At 30.1% G+C, this 27165-nt stretch overlaps 4 protein-coding genes across 6 annotated transcripts; 3 read left to right on the top strand and 1 right to left on the bottom strand.

The window, feature by feature from the left end:
• Positions 1 to 1066: 1066 nt before the first annotated feature.
• On the top strand, positions 1067 to 5691 carry e(r) (enhancer of rudimentary). The gene is made up of 3 exons (XM_018503820.1): positions 1067 to 1295; positions 3036 to 3123; positions 5430 to 5691. Exons 1-3 carry the CDS (start codon positions 1293 to 1295, stop codon positions 5648 to 5650), a joined length of 312 nt encoding a protein of 103 aa, XP_018359322.1. The 5' UTR covers positions 1067 to 1292; the 3' UTR covers positions 5651 to 5691.
• A 2023-nt stretch (positions 5692 to 7714) lies between these two features.
• On the bottom strand, positions 7715 to 14593 carry LOC108758918 (UPF0518 protein AAEL005291). Of its 2 annotated transcripts, XM_018504153.1 has the most exons (11): positions 14130 to 14593; positions 13177 to 13388; positions 12325 to 12576; positions 12088 to 12238; positions 11750 to 11995; positions 11023 to 11190; positions 9677 to 10948; positions 9283 to 9481; positions 9033 to 9044; positions 8803 to 8950; positions 7715 to 8306 (listed from the first exon to the last, which is right to left on the bottom strand). In XM_018504153.1, the coding sequence occupies exons 1-11, from the start codon at positions 14277 to 14279 to the stop codon at positions 8150 to 8152; spliced, it is 2967 nt and encodes a 988-aa protein (XP_018359655.1). In that variant the 5' UTR covers positions 14280 to 14593; the 3' UTR covers positions 7715 to 8149. The 2 variants fall into 2 exon arrangements, with proteins under 2 accessions (XP_018359655.1, XP_018359656.1); XM_018504154.1 differs by lacking the exon at positions 9033 to 9044.
• A 961-nt stretch (positions 14594 to 15554) lies between these two features.
• rasp (protein-cysteine N-palmitoyltransferase Rasp) lies at positions 15555 to 18820 on the top strand. The gene is made up of 5 exons (XM_018503797.1): positions 15555 to 16000; positions 16075 to 16215; positions 16291 to 16508; positions 18079 to 18419; positions 18660 to 18820. The coding sequence occupies exons 1-5, from the start codon at positions 15650 to 15652 to the stop codon at positions 18758 to 18760; spliced, it is 1152 nt and encodes a 383-aa protein (XP_018359299.1). The 5' UTR covers positions 15555 to 15649; the 3' UTR covers positions 18761 to 18820.
• A 916-nt stretch (positions 18821 to 19736) lies between these two features.
• LOC108758627 (solute carrier family 35 member G1) lies at positions 19737 to 24528 on the top strand. 2 transcript variants are annotated; one of them, XM_018503663.1, is made up of 3 exons: positions 19737 to 19765; positions 20054 to 20149; positions 23271 to 24528. In XM_018503663.1, the coding sequence occupies exon 3, from the start codon at positions 23273 to 23275 to the stop codon at positions 24317 to 24319; it is 1047 nt and encodes a 348-aa protein (XP_018359165.1). In that variant the 5' UTR covers positions 19737 to 19765; positions 20054 to 20149; positions 23271 to 23272; the 3' UTR covers positions 24320 to 24528. The 2 variants fall into 2 exon arrangements, with proteins under 2 accessions (XP_018359165.1, XP_018359166.1); XM_018503664.1 differs by lacking the exons at positions 19737 to 19765; positions 20054 to 20149 and adding an exon at positions 22726 to 22965.
• The last annotated feature ends 2637 nt before the right edge of the window (positions 24529 to 27165 follow it).

Here is a 27165-nt window from a genome sequence, read left to right as displayed (position 1 = left end):
TGTCGATTGAGTTTGAACAAAATTGTAAATGGAAAGCGACGTGTGTCGATTTGTGTCAAGTGTGTCGACTGTGTCTCCTAAAAGGAAAGCAGCCAATATCTAACCTCTACAATATACGTGCCATGAGTGCGCGCGCATACGGGGTGATCCCGATTGATCACGGCTCGAGTGGCCACCACCAATCACAGCGACCAGGTGCCTAGGAGCTTTGTAGTCTCAAGCGCTGTGAGTGGCTCGTGTCCAATTGAGCCGTGTCCAACTGGGTGCCACCCGGGAGGAAAAAATGGGTTGGGGTGGAGAAGGGAAACAGGAAGCACAGTATAGAAGAAGAGGGAGGAATGGCGGAGGGAGAGGGGAGAGAGGGAGGGAGGAGAGAGAGAGAGAGAGAGAGAATTTATTATATGTAAAACCACACCGACGAGATGCTATTAAAGACCGACATCCTTACGGGAATTCGCGTCCTTGTGAATATTGAAGTGATTAAGAGTTAAAAACTGATAATATTGTACTAATTTTATGATTTATTAGTTTAATAGATGTATTTATGCATTTATAACTCAATAATACTCGATTTTTCTTTAAAATTGAGATTTCAGTATTATCATCAAAGTTTGATTATCAATATAAAGATGATAATTGCAGAGAAAAAATTGTGATTTTTTTGCAATATATAGGATATTACAGCTTTACAAGTATGTATATTTATTTATGGGACATTTATATAATAAAAAATCATGAATTTAATAATGCATGAGCCAAATATTTATGTTAATAATAGCAAATTTATATCAACTGTCGGTAATGTCAGCGTTCTTGAATTACCTCCGGGCCCTTGGGGCCCTTTTTATACCGCCGAAAATTTGCCCAGGGTGTACGGTCTTTAATAATATCTCGTCGGTGATAAAACTGAGTTTTTCCGCCGAAAAATGGCGGAATGAAAGGCCAAGTTCTGATTGGCTGTAGCAATTAAACGTGTTCAAGAACACACTTGTCTCCTTGCATCATGGTTTTGGAACGTAGACCAGAGGGCAGGGTGAGACTTCCTCCTTTTTAGCATCTAATGATACTTCTTCAATAAATATATATTATCGAAGAGTTCACGTAGTGTTATTTGTCGTCAATTGTTCGTATATCGGTGTAATTTGCTCGCATTTGATTCCAGTAGATTACTTTTTTTAGGCTTCCAAATCGTTCTAAGGGAATATCATTCCATATTATCCGGATTATTATCGAGAATTACTGAGTTATCATTTTATGATCCATATTTACCTACCAGGACTGCGTAAACAAAAATGGTAAGCACAATCGTGTTTCATTTCTTGACGAGTCCTTTATTGTTTTTTTTCTGAACATTGTACTTTATTGAACTGTATGTTTCGTTACAATACAATTATGTCACTGTTTATAAAAAATATTGTCATTGTACAAAATGTTACGTCTATATTGTGTTATGGAATCCTAACAATAATAGAATTTGAAGTGTATCATTCAGGAATCGTACAGAAATTTCAAATTGTGAAATATCTGTATTTACAAGTATATTATTATAACATGATTTAAAAGACACAGGGGGGGAGAGGTTGCTTAAGTATAGTAAATTCAATAAACTTATGAGAAATGTGCTTAAAATATGATTTGCAGTAATATTGAGGATTGTTTTTATGGTCAGTTATTTAACCAATCTAAACAATATTTAAGTAATAATATGCTTATTTTTTAAATCGATAATCTTATTTATTTAAAGAAAATTTAAGAAAAATAAATTATTGAATCATTCCATAGAGAGACATGTAACTATTTATACAAGAGATAAAATGTTTGTATATACATCACAGTGAAAATCTTTTGTAAATAAAATAAAATTTTCTCATATAGCAATTCTTATATAAATTTCCTTATATATAATATTTTTTATTTAATAAAACCATATTTTATTCTATCTTATTTATATTGATCGACTTTTTCTATATGTATATAACTCTAATTATAATTATTGATAGGGAAAAAAGATATAGCCATTTATACTGTATTATATTGTCATTTATATCTTATATTATGTATTATATATATAATTGTAGTCAATTTAATTTATACAATATTATATATTGTATTGATTATAAATAATTTTATTGAATATCTTTCAATTATAATATTTTTGTAACATTACAAAGTTTATAGTTTTTCTACTTTATTATTTTTTATATAAATAATATGACAATGAAAAATTTAATTTATTAATATTTATACATCGTTATTATATTTTTAATTAATAACATTGTTCGATAAATATAAATTCTTTTTCTAGACCAAGATGAGACAGTGATTTTTATAGGTGTTTTGTTGCTGAAAATAAATTTGTCAATGAATTCAGAATTTCATCAATAGAATATGATTTTCTTCAAATTCAGGGGAATTTTCAATGATGCAGATCAGAGAATTTTGGTTTTTAGTGTTAATAAACTACACAAATTTATCAAAATGTACAAGGTTTCTTTGTCCCATGAATTAAAAAAGAACATGGTGTATAAAATTAGCTGCAGGGATTGTGATGCAACTTATGCAGGACAAACTTGCAGAAAATTAAAAATGCAGGTAAAATAACATCGCAGTCACATTCAGTGGAATACTTTACTAATTCTGTAATTACGAACTATAGGTTGCATCTCAATCATGAATTCATTTGGACAATGTTGAAATTTTGGATAATTTTTACTACAGAAGTTTGATCTTACTGATGCTTTTTATTAAATGTCAGAACGGTTTGAACTTACAAATAGACACAGAAGATCTAGATTATGTTTAAGCCGATATTTTAGAAAAATTGATAAATAATAATTTGATCTAGATGCCTCTTTTCATTTCAGTCACGATAGATTATGTTCACTTGATCGTTGAACATCATTTACAGGTTTATTTTCAGCAATAAACAATTTGTAACAATCACTTTGTCCAATTTATGGTTTAAAATCTGAGTTGGGCAGTCATTGATAATGTTTATTAAGTTTACATTATCATTTACTTCTATTTTGTTTTAGTCTCATACAATACTATTAGTACAACCTGGTGTCAGACCTGAAACAAGAACATATTCTGATTATGAAAGCATTAATGAATGTATGGAAGGTAATTTTAATTATAGATTATGGTAATATTATATTATAAATTATAAATTTAAGTTAAAAATTTTAATAACAGATATTAATGCTCGTTTTTATTGTGCATGTTATATAAAATTGTAATTTTTTATAAAAATAAGATTGTGTGTGTGTGTGCATCAAACAGCATAAAATCAATCGATTCTATACCTTATTATATCTATAAGAAATATAAAAAATAAAACATAAGTAATACGATAGCATTTATACAGGATGTCTGGTAATTCTGCCGACAACGCTCATAAGTTGGTAGAGCAAACTAAACCGAGTTAGAAAGTTTTCTACTATTTTACAATTTTTGCAATAGTTAACGAGTTATTAAATAATTTAATATTAATTAATTTAATATTAATTTAAATAATTTTTTAGAATTATTAATTTCTAAAATTCTCCGAATAAATACGTATCTACCCGGCTATATCCGCCAAATGCACGTCCATCGATCTCATGGTCGCTAAGCGCATGGGGATTAAGAATTTGTTTATTATAAGCAGCGATAGTTACGCACGGCGGCGAAAGAAAACAATTTCTTGCGCGTCTAACGATCACGACGGGTGTATATCAATTGCACATGAGCCAATTGCGCACATGCTAATCACAGTGCTAGAAAAAAAATTTAAAAATCTTACACAGAAGTTGCTGTGATTGGCAGTGAGCAATTGGACAATAATGTGCAAGTGAACCATTCCCCCATGACCGATGAGCGTGCATTTGGCGGTATGACCGGACGGGTATGTTCTTATTCGGCGATCTTTAAAAATTAATATCTCGTTAACTATCGCGAAAATTGCAAAATGGTACAGAACTTTTCGACTCTGTTTAGTCCGCTCTATCTGCCCGCAAGCGTTGTTGGCAGAATTCCTGTATATTAAACTAGATGTCCTGTATATTAAAAATACGTACGCATGCACACGCGTGCCCAATGCTGGTTCTACATTAATCGCATCGCAGTGTCGCAAGCGTTGCGGTCCAGTCAACGTCAAGTTATCTTTACTCTTTGGACTGTAACGCTTGCGACACTGCTTAAAGACGACCCTACACGGTTAATAATACTGTCAGTATTAACAAATATTAACAATATTACTTTGTGTGTGGTTGATATTGATAGATTGACGTAGAATACTGATGGTGATCTAAATTTTGATTCTCGAGCATCAGTACCGCTTTTTTAAGATCTATGGCTACGTTCAACAGAAAAAGTAACTTTGCAATTGTTGTAAAATTGGGCGCGTTCAAGCCGCACAAAGCGGTTAGCCTGCTCGCCGAACGATTGAATGTGATTGGTTGGATCTATAAGTAACAACCGATTATGTTCATTTGCTTGGCGAGTAGACTAGCCGCTTTGCCGACTTAAACACGCCCATTTTTTTAATATGATTGGTGTTGCCCTTAGTTCTTCTAGATCTAAATATATACGAGTAAACCAATTATATTCAAGAATTTTACAACAGTTGCAAAACTACTTTTTCTGCTAAACGGAACCCATATCACAGTATGTCACAGTGTAATGGATAATGCATGTAAAACTAAAGTGAAACATATATGTACTGTCAATAGGTCTGTTCGCGTTGCTCGCACTTTTTGCATTCGGCATCTTCGCTTTCTCTTTTTTCAAAGCCAAATATATATCTATCTCATTTTGAGTGCAAAAATATTTGGGGATTTCATGCAACGCGAACAGATCTAATAATACTGATCGTTTAAGGTTGTAAAAATACTAAAAATATTGATGCATACTGATTCAATATTATTGATCAGTATTATTGACCGTGTAGGATCATCTTTATACACACGCACACGTAGTTACACGCACACTCAAAAGAGAATGATGCAGTTGATTTTCTATATATTATACAGGGCGAGTCATAAATATATCTAAAAAATTTTGTAAATGTGACCCTTAAAAAGAAAATGCAAATGTTCTTATGAAGAAATATATCAGTTATGTGTACGTCGTGCTAAAGCATGTGTGAAAAATTATGAACACTGAACATTAAAAAAATACCTCATATTTTTAAGTCACTATTTGATACTACTGTATTTATGTCTGTTATTTTGTCAACGAAGCATTTATGATGTAATATTTACAAGAACATTTGTTCTTTTTTATCCAGTAATACGATATTTTAAAACATACTTATGACTCGCCCAGTAATTTGTTAATCATTACATAAGATATATTCTATACATACACGCGTACACACATTTGTATTTTTATAATATTTCAATACTAATATTAATTTACGAATATTAATTATTTATTTATTATTGTAGGAGTTTGTAAAATTTATGAAGAACATCTAAAGAGACGAAATCCAAACACTCCAACTATTACTTACGATATTAGTCAGTTATTTGATTTCGTGGATCAATTAACGGATTTATCTTGTCTTGTCTACCAAAAATCGACAAATACTTATGCTCCCTATAATAAGGATTGGATCAAAGAAAAGATATATGTTTTATTGCGTAGAGCTGCGGGACATGGAGAGTAATCGATACATAAAGTACACACATTCGTATGTGTTTTCATATATATAAGATAATTTTAAATACTATATTTTATTCGTTATAATAAATCTATAATTTACGATATTTCATATTATGACATAGTAATTATATTGTATACCTTTATCTTTATATTTATTTTGTTCACTTCATTATAATTTTTATAGGATAAGGTGGAGCTATTCCATCAATTTCAACTTAAAGTGAAAATTTTACAGTAAAATGTCTCGCCCACACAATTAAATTTCAAACATGATTTATTACTGAATATAATATAACCTCTTGTAAGCATAAAAATTAACATACAACAAAGAAAAATATTATTACATAAATATCTAAACTGAAAGTGTACATATGTCAAAACCAGTAGGATTGTTCCGCGCTCATTGAGGATCTTAAAAAAAAACTAATAATATAAGAAAATAATTCACGATTATCAGAGATAATTTTTGCATTACTGTCCTAAAACTTTAATAAACACTCAATATAATTTGCTTACAACTGTACATTACTTTCAAACACGATTGCTTCTTGAAAGTAAACACGACCTTTAAATGTTTTATATGTTAATTAAAAACAAACGTCACTGACTGGAATAGCTCCATGGACAAAGAAAACCTCACCCTACCCTATATAATATAATACAATATTTTTATATTTTATACATTAAGGAAAGATCCTAATTTAGAAATGGGGAAAAATTAGGAATTTTTTTTTATAAAAATTAACTATAAATTTTAGGGATATACATATATGTTGTGACCGTATTCGCGAGCATGGTACAACTTCGTCGCGTTTAAAAAAAAATACAGAAAATTAGGATCAGACCACAATTTCGCATACAGAACGAAACGGACCGCTCAGCTATATAATAGGTGGGTGACTCTCGTGAGTGGGGAAAATCGGAGGGCGAAGAGAAATAGGAGATATCAATCATACAAAATTACATGTAACAAATAACAATAATGTATTTGAGAATTACGCGATACAATACGTCGATCATAACATACGAGTCGTGTAATACCAAACACGGCAACAGTGGCGCATACAATGTAATTTGGCGAGCACTACGCGCGAAAGAATATCAGAGTCGATGGAATATGAGCTCGCAAGGAAGTGAATAATTAAGTCTCACACAAACATATAGCTCTCGCATAACCAGATAAAGACTCTCTTAAAGATTATTTCTCGACTAAGCTTCTGAGCGTGAACAAGAAGTTATCACGCGGTAAATAATCGTTTCGTCCCTAACACATAACAAACACAATAAGATAAACTCATCGCAGGGACGCTACCGTTACATACACACAATTAAAAGAAACGAATGACTTGTTGCATCATTATTTACATTTATATGTATAATTATTAGGTATTATTAATAATGAAAAGTTGTTTTTAAACTCTTAGGCCCAGTTTCACAGCTCACGGTTAATTCTTAATCGAGGTTTAACTTATTTCTCAACTTTTTCCAATTCTACAATTGAAAAGAGATAATGAATAAGTTGAAACTCGGTTAAGAGTTAACTGTCAGTTGTGAAACTGGGCCTTAATGTTGGGCAAGTAGTAAGAATCACTCCAAAACATAAGCATAATCACTAAGTTTTGATTCTGTGGATAGATGTCTATTAAATGTTTTTTTAATGTTTTTTTCGTGTAATTTAACCATATAGTTACTTTTAAAAAAATTTAAAAGTTTAAATTAAAAAAAATTCATTTATACAATTCTTTAAAACGTTTTATTTATTATTAACAATGTTAATTAAATAATTTTTTTACTATAAACAAAAATATAACATTTATATCAATTTATCATTTTCTTCCATATTCTTTTAGTTCACATTTTTAAAGATATCGTTGTATCCAACTAGTACTGGCGGATTTGACTATATGCATTCATTCTGGAACACTGATACTTTCAAATAAATGGCTATTTCAGTGTGAAACCTCGTAAAATTTTGTAGTTATTATTATATTTATTTTAATTTAAAAAATATGCATAATTAATGTTACATATCTTTTGAAAGTAATAATATAAATTTCTTTTAAAGGAATCACAATGAAGAGCCATTTAGAACATTATTTAATCCTCTTACAATTTTTCCATTATACGTGTGTCAACTGTTTCGGATCAATGTGTGCGCATGCGCGCGCGCGTGTGTGTGTGTGTCACATGAGTACCCGTGTGATAAGAGTACCGCGAAATCAGTCTTCACTTGTGTGCAATGAATAACGAGCAAACAAGTGAGTGATTGTCATTTTGTGTTACTCGATTATATTTTTTTGCGCAGGATAAAATTTTTGTCTAAAACATTTTTTTACATTTCACGATTTTTACTCAGAAATATGCCAAATTAATTTCAGCATTACACGCGGAATTGAATTTGTCAAAAATACATATTTTTTATTTTCTTTACATTTGAATTACATATATATAAACAGGAGAATATTTCCAAATGTTCTCTCTTGTTTCATATTTATATACAAATTCACATAAATCTATTACCATCTGTAATGGACATAATGGCATGCTCCTGAGTGATTGCTGCGAGCTCTTTAAGCCATTCATCTAATATTACAGAACATAGTACAACATTTTGCACTGGGCTTACTTCATTTGGTGATTCCCACGAAGTTTTCGTATACCTATTGAAGAGAAGAATATGTAACTATATTGTATTCCATTTATTCATTCATTTATTCACTCATACTAGTGGGATTAAAATCATCTCTAACGTAATTAGGTCTTAGTAATAGATTTAGGGTAATTTTTCAAATATTTAATGTGAAAAATGTGCTTATTTCCGATTTCTGTTAATAAAGCTTTGATGTCGACGTTGACACGAATTATTTTCAGACAAGGAATTTGACAATTGCAATTTATTTAAAATTTGGTTTTGATTTCTACCATCATTAAAAATCCAACTTTACATATATACAAAGTCGTAAAAGGACAAACGTGCGCAAGCAAATTTGTATAAATTTGTATTGTAAATTTGTAGCTACGCGAAGTAACGAAGTATAATTTAACGTTCTGAACATCGCAATAAAAAACTGACTCGATACTTTGAGAATCCCTGACCTAGATTTTTCTTTTGATATTATCATTTACTATAAAGTACAGAAATCTGAAATAATTTACCTATATCCAGATCCAACTATTTGTAGCTGATCTTCTGATATACTGGACGGCTGATTGATGGAATTTGTTAGACTTGGACCTAAACCGCCACTTGATCGTCTGAACATTTGTGTGAATGATGATGTCAAACTTTTCCTTTTTGGTTCCCCTATAAATACAAATGATATAATAATTTGAAATTTACATATATAATATACAAGAGAGCAAAAATATTTTATATCAATACATACATCTTTTGAATACTTCCAGTGTGCACAAAATTTTAAAAGATATGATTAATGTAGTTGTGAAGTTATAAAAAGAGCAAAAGACGCGAAAACGAGAAAAGAATATAAATGAGAGAATAGAGAAAATAAGAGAAAAATAAAAGAGAAGAGAGTCAATGAGTAAGCGAGTATTGAACTAAATCTAATGTTTATATTCTTTATGAAGGATGGAAAGATATATTTAATTCTTAAAATATATTCACGAAATAAATACCTCTTGAGAATGGTTCACCAGTTAAAGACTGTCTTTTAATAGATGACGATTGCGCAGCAGCTTCTATTACATTTTTCCTCGCATTTACTAATTTGTTTTCTCGATTAATCAGAAATATTTTTGCTTGTTCAACTAATAAATCCACGTTGTTATGTTTTGAAAGAAATTGATCTATTTTATGTTTTAATGACGCAAGCACCTGCAATATAAATTGTAAAAATATTATTTCTCTTGATTTCCATAGCGATCCACAACATCTAGATAATAAAAATAGTAATATTCTTTAGAAGAAAAACTCAAACAAATTAGATTAAAATCAATATAAATCTGTAAACACGGATAATAAGGCAATATCATTGCATAATTACAAATGCAACAACAAAACGATAAGTACCTGAAACAAAGACTTGATGCTGGGTTGAAATACAAGAGAATGGTTTAACAGAAACGATTGCAGTAAAGGTTGAGAATATATTGCCAATCTGCTAATGAGGCCCGTGAGATGTAAATTGACATACAAATTATTGCTTGTCATACACTCGAGTTTTCGTAAAATTACATCTAAAAATATACCAACATTTGGCTGTCCATTAAACACGTCCTGTCGGTACAAAGGATCTTTCTTTAATTTATTCGACGATGTTTCCACAATTATTGGAGGGTTTGATTCCGCGTCATTACGCATAGGGACATCATCAATCTCTTTCTTAATTATAATGTGCGTTTCTTCATGTTCACTCATCCGATCTTCACTGGTTTCTTTATCCGGTGTTGACTCTGGTGATCCTTTAAACGCGAAGCTTTCGTAGCCGCTACTCTCACCTAATGATATAAGTGAATTCATGGCCGTGGTCGAGTCTTCTATACAGCTATCGGATTCTTTTTTATTTAAACAGGTTTCCTCTGTACATTCTGTCATTCCAATGTTTTCGTTCAACAACTCTGCAATATCGGCATCCAATTGTGCTTGTTCATCAAGAGACAATGCAATATCCATGTTTAATTCATTTTTAAAATTGCGTTCATTACTATTTAAATCTTTTCCTTCCAATAAAGATTGAATATTAAGTAACACATTGTCTAATGATGCATCATTATCATTTTCGCATGATTTCATTGCATTCTTAATCATTTCCAATGTTCTAGATCCTTCTGCCTTTTTCTGTGATTGATCAGATACAATATTTTCATCTATCAATGTAGTCATGCTAATATTACTACGTTGAGGTAAATTACCATCATACTGGCAAGACCAATTAGAACACGCAATACGGCAAGCTTTAATTTTTTGTCTGGCATCACAGAGATATGCATGATAATTTCCATATAAGCTATCTGATAATCTAGTACCATAATTTATCGATGCTGGTAACGATTTCATAGAGTCAGATGTGGTGCATCCATATTTGTCGTATGTAGATAGTACGACGTTAGGTAAAGAATTTGTTTGCGAGTCCATTGGCGTAAATACAGAACAACAGCGTGGTGTTAAGGATAAAAATTTTTCTGCCGCTCGTCCAAAAGGATCTACATCTCTCAGTCGACTACGTTGAGAAAGCATTACGTGTGAACACGGATTTAATGCACCCAAACACAATTCCAACATGATATCTTCGCAATTTAAATTAACTAGAGTTTCAAACAACGCCAGAGTAACTATACACAACTAAATTAAAAAACAAAATGTTAGAAACAAGTTTATATCTAAGAAATATTCTATCAAAAAGATTCATAATTTACCCTTGATCGAGAAGAAATCCTTTGTATTAGGCAATCTAGTATTCTACAATCTTCATAATTATCTTCTAACAGAAATCTAACGAGCGATCGCAACAAGCCAGGATCAGTTACAGATCGAAGAAACAAATCAAAATAAGCTGTTGCTGTGACCAATTCTTCCACGGTCGTCTGTAATTATTTTCAAAGAATTAAAATAAAAGTTGAATACTTTTTAATTTCGGCACTGCAATGTGGTAAACTTCTAACTCTCTCATTGATCAGATGACAAGACATGTTAACATGTTAATTGTCAATACGAGAGTTGTATTATTTATTTTACAACTCTCGTAATGTGTTAATATTATACATTTCTCTTCGTTCTTTAACAAGAATAATTTTTTTTAGTAATCACTGTGCTTACAATGAAGTTTAGTTAGAATCATTTGATAAAACTTTATTTAAAAATGTTTTGTCATATATAAAATCAATAGAATAATATAATAATATATTAATAATCACCATTATATACATGCCCTTATGTGATAGCATATTATAAAAATAAATAAATTAATACTTACATAAAAATTTAACATCTTAAAATTATTTAATTAAAAAATGAAAGATAATATATCTCTTGTAAAAATAAAATACTATTTACATTATTAACATTGAAATATTAATATCAAAATTTAATTATGAAATTTTTATATATAATTGCTCTTTCATGTCTTATTAAATGTACACTCACTTGTAACAATGCTGGACCTATGACAGGAATTAGAAAACCTTGATATAAAAATTCAAGTAACTGTTTTTGTACCATCGGATGTGCTACTTGTGTAACTGCATTGCAGAATTCCAGAGAATTCATGAGTTGTGTAAGTGCAGGTAAGTCATTTACATCATCCGGTGTCAATTGATGCCAATCATCTGTTTCAATGTTAAGTTTTCTTGGAAGTAAAGAATAAAGACCACTCAATCCTGTAGCTAGTACCTAAGTAAATATAGACAATATTATTGTTTACTTATGTGCACAAATTTTTGCAAGCATATTTGATTTCAAAATAATAATATTGCATTATTTACAGGACATATATTGGAATGATCAGCAATGTATAATCCAACTTCGTCATTTTTTTTTGAAAGCGACATACACAATAACATAGCGTCACGCGCTTGCTGACCAACACCGCCTTCTCGATGAATATGAGGTATTAATAGATTAAATATAATAAATCTGAAATGGTTAATAAATTTTTAAGGATTATATATTCGTATAAAGTATTATTTATAATATTTATATCATAAAAAATAAGATATTACTTATTCTTTCCGGATGCAGTTGGATGAAAGAACAAATCAAGTAATGCCATATTTTGCATTAAGGCAACACATAGCTGATTCAATAGTACTACTAATTTTTTTTCTATTTCTAATGGCATAATATCGTTTGAACATTCTTCTAACAATCGTAGAAGTGGCCTCGTAACTGTTTCATGTGCAAGAAGAGTACCACTATGTGAAACTAATAATTCATAAAGCTTTATTTGTTCCAATCTTACTGCATTATTAAATCTGTAAAAAAATTCTTATGTATAATATATGTATAATATAATAACTTGTATATACAGAAAAATAGATATACATATAAATATGAATATATAGATTCATTTAATGAAATAAATATATTCAAATATGTTTAAAAAAATAAAATCTTTGGTAAATATTAAATTAATAAGAATAGGTTCCATTTCGAAAAAAAAAGAGAGTACTTAGTGTAACTCTTTCTACTTTTGGAATTGCTTCGTTCAGAATTTTGTATATAAAAAAATAGCCAAATTATATAATGAGTTACTAATGGAAGACATGATTATCTGGGTTTTGTATCTATACCAATATAATTAACAAACAAATAAAAAACACAGATAACTCGGGAATCGATAAAAATTAATTGAAAGGGATGGGATGAAAACAAAAGTGTGATCCAGTTAAAATTGTGCTTTGCCACACAAATCGGAACAAACTTAATACAATTAAGCACAATTAAATAAAATATAAAATTTTAAAAGTATGAGGCTAATTTCACACAAATACATATATAAAATATTATACATTATAAAAATAAATATATATTTTATATAAGATATAAGTATATAGTTATTAGCATAGATATACCTTCCTGTATGTATACTCCAATCGTACAATTTAACAAGTAAATTTTCGCTTAATAAATATTCTAAACACGGAGAATGCGTTGCAGTGTTACCCTGTTGATAGTGATTATGCGAATTCGAATCCCGTAGCTCTAATATCAATAATGTCACCATTTGATCAATGTGATTAACAACTCCAAGTACATCATCTTGACTAGGTATCCCTTTAGGAGGCTGAAAAATACACGAATTGATAATTTTTAAAGAATACCAGATATATAAGATATCTATAAAAAAATTTAAAGTAATTCTCACACTAACAAAGGATCTGTTACAACTATCCAAAACCGATTTGATTCTCTTTGAAATATACTGTTAATCACAAAAATCTAAGAGAAATGTTTTATTTATATAGGATTTTTATATGGGTTAATCTCAGATTTAAGGGGATAAAACTATCCCTCAAAATTAATAGAGATAGGAGTATTTTCAAAATAAGTATCTCACTTTAAGTTCAAAAATTTTGGAGGATTTCAAGTAACACGAACAGACCTATTATATGCTGGGAGCTTCTCCCCCTCCCCCCCCCCCCCCTATTTCTCCCATTCGACCCAAGATGCAAACGTGACCACAGCACATGCGCAATTCATTACACTATACTGATATGACAGGTTTCGTAACCTCAATAGTAGTGAACTTTGAAATTAATATTTCGCTTCACGGGACAGAGCGACACTTTTTTCTGCCAGATTCTTTCGTTTCATGCAAAAATGCGTCGAATGAACTCAAATTCATGAAAATTCAAGTGAACGAGGGCATTCTCAATAAATACCCATTTATATATATTTTTTTCATAAATCTGTAATTAAAGATGTAACTTAAGGAAGATATCCTTTAGACACACACATTATCTAGGGAGAGATGTAAATTTCAAAATAGTAAAATTTAAAAAGTTCTCAAAATAGTTGTTCTTACTAAAGAATGCAGAATGATTTCGTATATCTGTTGTGAATGTTTGCAAAAGCTGTCATAACATGCAGATGGATCAGCGTCCTTTGGTGGCGAGTCCCTGGATCGCTGTTTGCTGAAGCTCGTTCGTAACGGATTGGTTCGTAGCCAACTCATTGTTTTTTTTACAATATATATCTTCCACAATAATGCAGCCAACAAGTCTAAATTATCACATTCGTAGTCTCACTATTTTGCGTTTTGGACAAAGTACGCTGAGACTGACTCAGATGTAATCAGTCTGTTGCCATCAAGAATACCTTTTAATGTACTAGTCACATATTAAAACGTCGCAATAAAAAACAGTGCGATAACGCGAATCACATATTTATTAGACAATCCACGATTCACTGATACATGCCAGCATGTATCAAGTAAGAGATACCATCAGGGACCAAGACGATCAGATTGTCTGACACCAGTGTCGCCAATCTGAAGCGTTGAACTGTTGAAGTCGCCCAATGGCTTATAGCGTTTTCGGCCCGACCGGGTTTGCATCAACCTAGGTTGGATTAATGGCGTTTTGCGCTCTCCTATTGGTAGAGCGTGTGACATCAACCAATAGGAAAGATTAATCCAACCCAGGTTGGTGCAAACCCGATCGGGCCGAAAACGCTATTAGTTTACATCGTGCATTTAACACACGGATACTAACTAGTAACTTTCCGTTGAATGATCTTAATTTCAACGATACATTGAAACATATACATGATATGTGTATTTAATTAATCATTATGATATATACTGTACCAATTTAGTACATCATTCTCTAAATACATTGCTGAAATTAAAATAATTTAATAGAAAGTTTCTAGTTAGTACACGCGGTGTACCAAATGTACGATGTAAACTAGGCCATTAGTTTTCTTTCTACTTACACTTTCATGTTCATACTTGATCTGTTTATTATTATAACTACATGGTATTTCTTGGAATTATTTTTTGTGATTGTAACAAAATTGTTAAGGCGGCAAGTTTAACTTAACAATGAAAAACAATAGTTTAGTAACTCTAAGCTGTTATGAAAGTTACTTGTATTTTCTTGTATGGTCATGTGCCATTATTTATTCTGTATATCAATTTTATTTGGCAAACAATTGTAAGAATATATATCGAAAAAGAGAATAGTTAAACTGTTATAATAATTTTAGTTATATATGATTTGTTTTCAGATTTCAGTGATTATGATGATATATACAGTGATTTTGATTCAGGATGGTCTTGGATTGGAAAGAAACGAGACACTTCTGATCAAGAGTGGCTTGTATGGCTTACATTAGTAAATAGACTGATACCATGTGTTTTTATACATCATTTTGTCAGTCAGATTATTAAAGTCAATAGTAATAGTATGGTATGATAGTTACATGCAAAGTATGATGCAGAAAGAATTATAGATATCAGAAGAAAATAACACAGAAATTTTTCAGACATTATGCTATTGGTATATTTTATCATCTACAGTTTTTCTTTATTATTATTTGGGTATGTTGGGTATGTTATGTACGATACTCCAACCTACTTTTTTACATATAATGACGTGTATATGCAGTAGGAATGCAGTATGGACTATACATATTTTGTATATGTTTGTAATACACATATTAAAAATTCCGAATGGTCCTTTTCAAAGTTGGTTAGGAATTACTGATGAGAAGCATTATATTTTAACACTTGTGATGTGTTGGATACATTTAAGAAGTATCAGTCACAATATGGATAATATTGATGACCAATTTTCCAGCTCAAATAACTTCGTTCAAAAATTGGCATATTGCTTATACCTGCCTACATTATTTTTAGGACCACTCATTTTGTATCACGAATTTGTGGGATCTGTATGTTTAAATATTTATATTACATGCTAAAGAGTCATAAAGTATAATAAAGTATGAATATTTTATTTTTTCAGATTAAACAACCACATCAGTATTGGGATTGTCAAAAGTTTTTAACATTTATGTTAAATTTAGTTAGATATATGTTCTGGTGTTTTTTTACTGAATTGTTGTTACATTTTATTTATGTAAATGCTATACAATATCAATTGCAGGTAATAATTCTTTTTGTACATAAGGTATGCATACGTATTACAAGTACACATAAGAATATATTTTGTTTTGTATAGGTTTTACAAAATTTGAATTCTTGGGAACTATTTGGTTTAGGATATTGCATGGGACAATTTTTTTTCAATAAATATGTTGTAATGTATGGAACTTGCAGTAATTTATGTTATTTGGATGATATAAAAGCGCCATCACAACCTAAATGCATAGCTAGAATACATTTATATTCCGACATGTGGAAACATTTTGATAGAGGGTTATACAAATTTCTAATAAGGTAAATTTGATTAAATTTATCTACTACACGTATTTTATTCTATAATAATAATATTATAACAAAAAATATATACAGGGTGTCAATTATGTACCGGGACGGTCAAATATTTCGACAACTTCCAACATTAAAAAAAAACGCTGAAACACGTGAAACGATTTTTCAAAAAATCTACTTTCTGCGGGGGGTGGCGCCCCCCCACCTCCAAAGGGACCGGGGGGGCGCGAGGGGGGTCGAAAATCTTAAATGGCAACATAGGGCGAGTGGGGGCTCATTTAAAAGGTAATCTCGAGACGAATCCAAAACACTACTAATAGAGGGCGCTGCGATAATTTTTGGCGGGAAATTTAAATTTTTTAGATTTTAGACGCCGTAACATTTAAAAAATTGAGTGTTTCGATATTCGCTGAAACACGTGAAACGATTTTTCAAAAAATCTACTTTCTGCGGGGGGTGGCGCCCCCCCACCTCCAAAGGGACCGGGGGGGCGCGAGGGGGGTCGAAAATCTTAAATGGCAACATAGGGCGAGTGGGGGCATTTAATCCCGTTTCTACACTGAGAGACTTTTTCTTACAATTTTTGCTAAAACTAAAGCAATAATTACAAAAAATATTTGCAATTTAAGGAAAAACCGGTTTCACTTACAAAAATTGCTATGTAGACTTATAAAAAATGAAAAAGGCTTCTGTTTATCGATACTTCCTAATCGAATAACTAAAATTGCTATGTTGACTTATGAAAAATGCAAATGAATAGCAAAAATTCCTAAGTTCGTTTACAAAGTGAAGAACGAAAAATAAAAATTTAATTTTAATTTTTCTTACTCATTAACTTAGTTAAGGCTTATGGAATACTTATCGTAATTAACACTACACATTAGAATTTTTAAACGCTCGCAAATACATTATTAAAAAGAAAACTCTACCCGAACGGGATCGAATCCTAGTCGCATCTTACCGCTTAGCTACGCTCACCTGTTTATTCCCAATGTAATATGTATAAAATATTTGTATGAATATCGTCTCCTTGAAAGCGTGTTTCTAAAAACCTTTTCGAAATTTGGGCTCCGTAACTGTAATAATTTATTCATTCCATGTAATTCCAGGAAAAGTTTAGCGAAATCAGTTGAGAATTGAACGAGAAAGCCCTACAAAAGAAAACAGAAAAAAGTAGCCTGCATATCGCTTTTTCCTAGAAGTAGATGTATTTAGCATGAAACAATGTTCATTAAATAACTCCGCCATAAATGATCGCAACGCCCTCTATGAGTAGTGTTTTGGATTCGTCTCGAAATTACCTTTTAAATGAGCCCCCACTCGCCCTATGTTGCCATTTAAGATTTTCGACCCCCCTCGCACCCCCCCGGTCCCTTTGGAGGTGGGGGGGCGCCACCCCCCGCAGAAAGTAGATTTTTTGAAAAATCGTTTCACGTGTTTCAGCGTTTTTTTTTAATGTTGGAAGTTGTCGAAATATTTGACCGTCCCGGTACATAATTGACACCCTGTATATTCTATGTATTGTATCATAATACAGACTTATATTTCTTTCAATATTTTAATATTGTATTTACAGATATATCTACGTTCCTATACGAAAATCAAATAGATGTTTTGGAAAACTATTTGCATCATTTTTATGTTTTACATTTGTCTTTATATGGCATGGGATACAAATGAATATCTTTATTTGGGCACTGCTCAATTTTATAGGAATAGTAATTGAAGATATAGGAACATCAATTGGCAAAAGTAAACAATATTATAAAATGCAGAATACATATTTATCTTCAAGAAATACTAAGAGACTTCATTGCATACTGGCAAGCCCTCTTTTAGTAATGTCAGCGATATCTAATTTTTACTTTTTGGGTGGACAAGATATTGGAAATATCTTTACACAGAAAATAATACATGGCAAGTTCATTATATTTATTTTAGTATTCTATTTTTTATATGCCGAATTTTTACTATGTATAGAGAAATTATATATCTGTTATCTTATTTTCTATAAATATTGCGTACTAATATTTATTATTAAAATATATACATATTTTTTATTATTAAAAATTTTAATATTTTCAATATTTTCAAATCTAAAATATAATTCTTGTATTATAAATAAGTCAAGATTAAGAAGAAAATTTTTGTCTGTAGGATCCTGGAAAAGTCTGTTTATCCTACTTTTCCTTCTTTACTGCTGCTGTCAAGTTTCTGTAGATATTAAAAGATGGGAATTACGTCATATCAAAAGATAATAAAGTGTTTTTTTTACATCAACAATGTGATATATTATCATTAGCTTTATGTTGCATACATAATTCTTATATCAATTCATTTAAAACAATTAAAAATAATTAAAAATTAAAAGGATAACTTTCGCATTGTTTGTTTTATAAAATATCAAGTTTGTAGAAATGTAAAATAATTGCTCATATATAGTTATATATGTTTATAAATATTTATACATGTTTATGTATGAAAAATTTTTTACTGAAATGCCATGTTTGGTACTAGTAATATTTCTCAACTATAGTTTAACTCTCTAAACAGCCAAAATCGTTCAATTTTAAACTCAATTTATGTACGTTTAAATTTGAGCAAAAATTGATAGAATCCAATATCTTGTGCTAAACTTTGATTAATGAAATGTCACTAGGGATTAACTTTTTGTTAACTGCTATGATAGAAACGGGCCTTAGTCCCTTTTACTAAGCTGGATATTGGCAGAGAGAAACCTGAGAGTGGACATTTCGCGGTTTTTTTCATATACTAAACCTCGTAGGGTAATGTCCACGTTTTTGTGATTCTCTTCTATGCTATTACGTAGATTAGACAAGGATAATTAATCAAAATTGATTATTCATTCTTGTCTAATCCACGTAATAACATGGAAAGGGATCACGAAAACGTGGACAATATCCTACGAGGTTTGGTACACAAAAAAGGCCGGAATGTCCATTCTCAGATTCCTCTCTGATATTAGAAAGCATTGGGTGATTTCAGCGCCTTAGATTGACGACACTGGTGTTGGACAACCTGATCACCCTGATCGTAATCGTAGTAGTGTTCTCAGCCATCTCAGGCTTCTTTCTGTCTGTGGCCTGATACGAACATTAGTGAAAATTAGATCTACTCGTTTTAGTTGCATATTTTATATTTATTTCTTTTCTCTTTCCTCATTCAAAGATACAAATTTATTTTATTTAAAGATAGAAAATGCAAGAAAGTATAATAAATATGAAAACATCTACTATCAAATGGTAAAATATTTTGTTATGAGAGAATTATTACTGTTTCACATTAGTAAATGAGACAATAATTAGAGAATAAGTATAGAAATAAATACAAAGAAGGCGTTTATAAGTAAAATTATCATTCATGAGTTATGAATGTAAAGTAACTGTTATAATATAGAGTTTTGTCATTAATATAGAATTGACAGCGTGATTATTAAAATATAGCTAATAATGATTAAATATAAAATAAACATGCATTTAATTACATAAGGTAACAAAGCAATTCTTGATTGTTTTTTGTTCTTCATCTAGGCTACGTTTTGTGACTGTATTATTTGACACATAATCTTATGGTTGTTTACATACAACTCGTACAACTCGTTTGATGAAATCCAAATAAATTAATAAGTAAGTATCGACAAATTCTCTACATACGATTAATATAGAATTTAAATTGATTGCTTCTTACTTAAATATTTAATTAATGGTGCTTTCCATCACGAGATAGTATAACACAGTGATCATTTCATCTTTGTTTAACATTGGCAAACAAAAAAATAATGATTCACTGTGCTACTACACTGTGTCATTTGTGTTTCTTGGTGGAAAGCACCATAAATATACTTATTTTAATTCTCTATATAAAAATTACAATTTTCTATTATTTCTTTATAAGACAAATGATGGCATATGGTATTGAATTATTAAACACTTAAGATTCAGCTTTGACCGTTAATTTTATTTTCTATTGGTTGTGTATCACGGTTCAATAATTAAGTTTCTTTCTTTAATATGATTAAATTTATAGAAAAATACTCTTGATAATTGTAAAATCTTAGTATCTCTTAGACGTTATATAATTTTCGCTACAAGATATTATAATTCTGTTTTTTGATATTTCCGTATAACAAATCAAACTAACCACGACTCCTTCTAAATCAAAGAACTGGAAAGAATAAGGGCACTAGGAGTCAAGCACAGAAGACGTCGCGCAAATAATACACCTATGAAATGTGAAACTTCTTTATTCACTAAACGCGCTTACATGTTTCGGCTCACTTTTGAGCCTTCCTCAGAGACAACATAAACTAACATATATAAACTGTAAATAAAAGTTATCCTGTCATAGTGAGCTCCCCTACATCGAGAATTTAAATGTCGGAATTAAAACCAAAAAGAGCGAAAGAAAAAAGAAAAGAAATTAGGAAATATAGAATATGGAGAACTAATTTATTAAACAACTTTAAGATTATAATTAATTATCCAGCAAATATAAGGACGCTCACCATGCTCACAGAGCACCATTACTATATAAAAATAATTCAAGGACCGCCTCCTGATAATGTTGGCCAGTCAGTATCAGACACAGTGAGTCACTTTTTGTTTTTTAGCAGTAATTTTCAGAGATAACAAATGGAAAAATGTAACATTGGTTATCTCGGAAAATTACTAGCTGAAAAACAAAAAGTGACTCACTGTGTCTAATACTGACTAGCCAATATTATCAGGAGAGCCAGTTCTTGAATTATTTTTATGTAATATGTTTGCGTTATGGTGCTTTGTGAGCATGGCGAGTGTCCTTGTATTTGCTGGATAATTAATTATAATCTTAAAGTTGTTTGATAAATTAGTTCTCCATATTTTTCGATATTTCCTAATTTCTTTTCTTTTTTTTCTTTTTTCTTCTTTCACTTTTTTGGTTTTAATTCCGTTATTTAAATTCTCGATGTAGGGGAGCTCACCATGACAGGATAACTTATATTCACAGTTTATATATGTTAGTTGTCTCTGAGAATGGCTCAAAAGTGAGCCGAAATGTAAGCGCGTTTAGTGAATAAAAAAGTTTCACACTTTATAGGTGTATTATTTGCGCGACGTCTTCCGCGCTTGACTCCTAGTGCCCTTATTCTTTCCAGTTCTTTTTTGATATCATTAGTTACTATCATATGTATGCTTTTCGTTATCATTTTGATTAACAGAATAACAAGATACCAATTATTTGTGTTATCTTTATAAATCAAGCTATTATAAGTGAGATTACAAAATCAAATAAAAAAATTGATCAACATTTTTTATGTAAAATGTTATTTTGAAACGGGGAATATTTTTTTTTTTTTTTTTTTTTTTTTTCAAATGTTTAAAACTATGATATTGTTCAATAAGTACTATAAGTATACTGTATGTACATGATTCAATAATTCTCTTTTTTACACACTATTAAAATATGGAACATATAATATTCTATGTACAAATATATAACCTTATATACAGATTGGTCCATTTTAATTCATCCAGAACATTTCAAAAATCCTTAAGTTAAAGACAAAAATGTTTCGGACAAAAGTTGCTCAGTTACAAGAGGGAAAGAAGATCATGATTTTAATTGATCTTGAGAAGATATCTTTAACCCTTTGTGCGTCATGACAGGAGTCTCATTTTTTTGCGCTCACTTTTTAATTATTTTGATGAATTTATTGACGTTAAGTACAGGTTTTTTGTTTTCATAGTGTTCGTAAAACATAAATAAGTGTTAAAAAAAGTAGGCAATCATAAATGCCATAAATTTTTATTTGCATAATTACTCTAACTATAAACATATAGTCAAAATTTGTGCTTTTTTGAAAAAAAAATTGCATTTTTTTTATCGAATTATTATCAAAACGGCAATTTAAGCACTCATTTAAGACGTTTTAAAATATTTTTCAGAATTTTTTCAGATTTTTTCGTTGCGTTGTTTTTTATTATAAATTGATAATCTTCAAAAAATATGGAAAATTCGATATTTTCTATTGTTAATCCAAATAAATAGTTTAAATTTTCCCCTTATAATGTTGTTCTAAGAGTTTTTTTCACCGAATTCTAATCTGAAGTCAAAATTTTCAAATTTTAATATCCTAAATGACGGGACCGGTGTGATGGACCAAAAACGAAAAAATAATCTTATTATCTTAAAATTTAGTTTCTGGGTATGTTGGTCGCTACATCTAAATCTGAGGTCAAGATTTTCGAATACCTACAGACTTCTATAAATAGACTGTCGACTTCGCCTCCATGTTTGAAGACAGCCTTGGACAGCCCCATATTTGCGTTCATTTATTCTTGCATGTATAAATCATACGACTAACGTTAATGTTTCTGTTTTCACATAAATTCACGCGATACTCACACAGACAGGATGCATGCATACGCATATGTGAACTGAAACAAGAACAACTCGGAATCAGGTTCATCTCTTTCTGTCACATTCAGTCAGTGTAGTCATAGAAGTCTGTGCGAATGGCAGAATCAAAATGACAGACGAATTTTTATATGTTATTGTTTTAAATCTTAATTTTATTTTTTATATTATAACTTTAGTTATTGTTGTAATGGCACTTTTACTAAGCATTAATAAAATAAGATTTGTACAAGAACATTTTACAATCTCAAAATTGTATCCTGTAATCTAAAATGCTATATTTTTTCATTTTCTATTATTGCATATTATGTATTTAAATGTATTTATCTTCATACGTTATATTTCTTACAGATATGTCAGAGCATGTGGAATTGCAGCATCTAGTGGATGCTGATGTGGAAAATAACACAACAAATCATAAAAGAAAGTTTTTTACTCTGTTGTGTAAATCATGTCCTTATATGGGTCTAGTATTAGCAACACTGTCGTCTCTGTTCTTCTCACTATGTAGTGTAATAGTTAAGAGCTTAGTAGAGATAAATCCAACAGAAATGGCAATCTTCAGATTCTTTGGAGTATTGTTACCAGCTATACCAATTGTGATTTATAAAGGTGAACATCCTTTTCCAAAAGGACATAGACTAATACTTATTCTGAGGAGTTTTATTGGTACAACAGGACTTATGTTAAGTTTCTACGCATTTAGACATATGCCGTTGGCCGATGCCTCGGTTATTGTATTTTCTGTTCCTGTATTTGTAGCGATATTTGCACGGGTATTTTTGAAAGAACCTTGTGGATTATTTAACGTTGTTACTGTATGTTTAACATTGATTGGTGTGATATTGATAACACGACCGTCATTAATTTTTAGTCATACCGTAGAATCTCTCTCAGATGGTCAAGTTAAGTCAGAACATGCAGATTTGTGGGGTGCTATGGCTGCTTTTTCAGCTACTTTATTTGGTGCAAACGCATATGTTTTACTACGTGCGTTAAAAGGTCTTCATTTCTCTGTTATAATGACAAATTTTGGTTCATTCGCTTTGATTCAAACTACGCTCATATCATGGGCAATTGGTGCATTATGTATGCCACATTGTGGGACTGATAGAGTTTTAGTTGTTGCACTCGCACTGTTTAGTTTTGCAGGTCAAATCTTGTTAACTTTAGCCCTTCAGATCGAACAAGCTGGTCCAGTGGCCATAGCAAGATCTACAGATATTGTTTTTGCGTTTTTTTGGCAAGTATTATTTTTTAATGAAATACCAAATAGATATTCTGTAGGCGGGGCTATATTAGTCACTAGCTCAGTTTTGTTAACAGGCTTAAGAAAATGGGCTCTCTCATTACCGGAAACGTCAAATATAAAAAAATCTCTTGGAATCTTAATGATATAAATAATAACTTTTATTTAGAGAAGAAAGGAACTAAAGTAGACTACAAAAAAAGAATGCCCAAGAAGCAATTATATATGAAAAATAATGTTACGTGTGATGTAATTTAAACGTTTGCTTTAAAATGTGTGAATTTATATGCAACGTATTTTAGATCTATTAATTCTGTTATTAGCAAATTCCAAAGATTATTTGAAAATTCTAATATTAAAATCGAGGCTGTAATTATTTTAAACAAAAGCGTTGAATTTAGTCGATTAAGTCACAACACCTGACGCGTTCAAATCATACAAAATTGCTCTAAGATATTAATTCATTTTTTAATATTAACGTAGTTTTACATACGTAATGAATAATAAATTAAAAATAGTTTATCTTAATATATTTTATTTATTTATTTCGGGAGACAATTATTTATTTGTTATATTTAATTTTATTAAAGTTAAAAAAATTGATTTTTTCAAATAATGATTAAAATTCAAAAAGTTTGTTTCAAAAAATTCATAAAAATATTGCCAGTTAGAAGAAATAAAAAAAGATTATTTAAAATATATATTAACTCAATAGAAAAAAGTATCAATAAAATGTAAAATGCCTATGCAACCGTCCGCAGTTCTGGACGTATATAAAGAAATCAAACCGATAATTAAACTTCTTGAAATATCCATTATATTAAATAAAAAATGTACGGACGTTTCGATTTTTGACAGATTTTCTTTGACATTGAAAGAGGATTCAAACTGCGGAAGCTTGCATACGCATTTTATATTTGATTGAATAGAAAAAACAATCATAAAATGATAATTCTGTAATTGCATTCTCATTTTTAATAATAGTCTAAATATTATGGAATACTGACATTAGAATATGTGATACATGTACGCCAAAGTTTTAATTAATGTCATATATAGCAATATTTATTTACTTTTACTATATTGTATCATGTTTACTATTGTTGCTATATTGGAATATTTAAATTTTTGGGAATGTAATTGGCCAACTTTAAATAATTTTAATTAAAAAATTGGTATAGAGAGAGTCTTTACATTGTGGCGTTAGGCCAAATGACTTCTTCAATCTATCTAACAGATGATGCAGTAGGTTTGGGATATCTTTCAGATAGCAAGGTGTCTGTATTGTTACTAGAATTGCAGCAATTAAGCCGCATTTATTTTGCTCAAATTGATTTGCGCGATTTCGCTTAGACACAATTAATACGGGGTTACTTAACTAGATTTCGCTTAGACACAATTAATACGGGGTTACTTAACTAGATTTCGCTTAGACACACAATTAATGCGGCGTTACTTAGATATTACTTTTTTCATTTTCTAACTTTGGTGTGTGCGCGCATACTTGTGTGAGGAGTATGAGAAAGAGTAAGAGCGAGTGTATACGTGTGTATATATAAAAAAGCGTATGATAAGAGTAGATATACATGCATGCGCGTGCCATATTATTATTCACTATTTTATATGTTCCACATGGAACTTGTAGAATGTTATTTATTATATACAAATTGAGCCGCTTATAATATATTTAATAATTTATTATATACAAGTATGTATATAATAAAATGTATCATGCATATAATTTTTTTTAAATTGAAAGTTGCAACATTAGTATAACTAAATTTTCCTACTTTTAATACTTTTTTTACACTTAACATTTTAGATCCCTCTTTAAAATTTTATCTTTATCTTTTGTGATCTGAGGTGCTTTATGCAACCTTTCGTAAAAAAAGTGAATAAAAAAGAATACTATAAATATTTTAATCTTATTAATGTAATTGACGCAACGATATTTTTATTTTGCATATGCTATTATAATAAAAATAGAGATTGGCGGAAAGAATTAAAAATAGGATATTTGTTTGATCCCGACGTATTAAAAACAGGAAAATTTGAATGCATAGATTCTAGTAATCTATTGAACAGATTCAAGTGCGCATACACAAGTTGTATTTTTATAACAGGAAAGATTAAATTTTTGACTGGTATATTTTTTAATCTCTTGTAATTTTAAATAAAAATAGTCATTATAGAATTTTATATTTATAAGTTGGGAACAGAAAAAATGTCGAACTTATATATATTACTTTTTTCTGTGATTTATACGTATAGGAACATTTTTATTAAATATGAACGATTAGTATGTAAGGAATGTAATATATTATATAAATAGTCGAAATTATTTTGTCTCGAGACAGTTAACTATTTATTACAAATGCAATTTTTACTTTTTAAGATGCAAATGATTAAAACGAATAAAATAGGAAAAAAAGTTTCTCATCATCACAGTACAGATTTGCTTAATGTAGAATCTACAACAAAAATGTAATAATTTGTTTTTCTTCTCTCTTACTGCTATATAATAATATTCTATTCGTAATAATTTTGTGAAAGTTATAAAAATTACATTATTTATTTGTATCATAGCACTTAAATGTGAAAATTATACACATTGTATTCGCTTTGTAATATTAAACAAATTTACATTACACATGTAATTTCTTCCATAGCAAAAAAGTCACAATAATATGACAACAAAATCATGATTGCTAGCGAATCCACTTTGTTACAGATGTAATGTCACAACAAAGTTACGATGGCGTGAGAATGTACGTTTTATTATAGATACGTTATTGCTACGATATTATACAGCTGTGATAAAAATTGCACTTTACTGTGACACTGTTATGACATATATAGTTCAAGATAATGTCACAAATAAATTATGATGTCACTGTAACAGTGACATTACAATTTATCCGTGACTATTAGATTTATTATATAAATGTGACGTTTTTTGCTATGGGGGTTTTATATATATATATATATATATATATA

Source organism: Trachymyrmex cornetzi, unplaced genomic scaffold (genome assembly GCF_001594075.2).
Source record: "Trachymyrmex cornetzi isolate Tcor2-1 unplaced genomic scaffold, Tcor1.1 scaffold16, whole genome shotgun sequence".
In the NCBI taxonomy this organism is placed as follows: Eukaryota; Metazoa; Arthropoda; class Insecta; order Hymenoptera; family Formicidae; genus Trachymyrmex; species Trachymyrmex cornetzi.
Note: the sequence above shows the minus strand (reverse complement) of the source record. Positions and strands in the feature narration are given on the sequence as shown.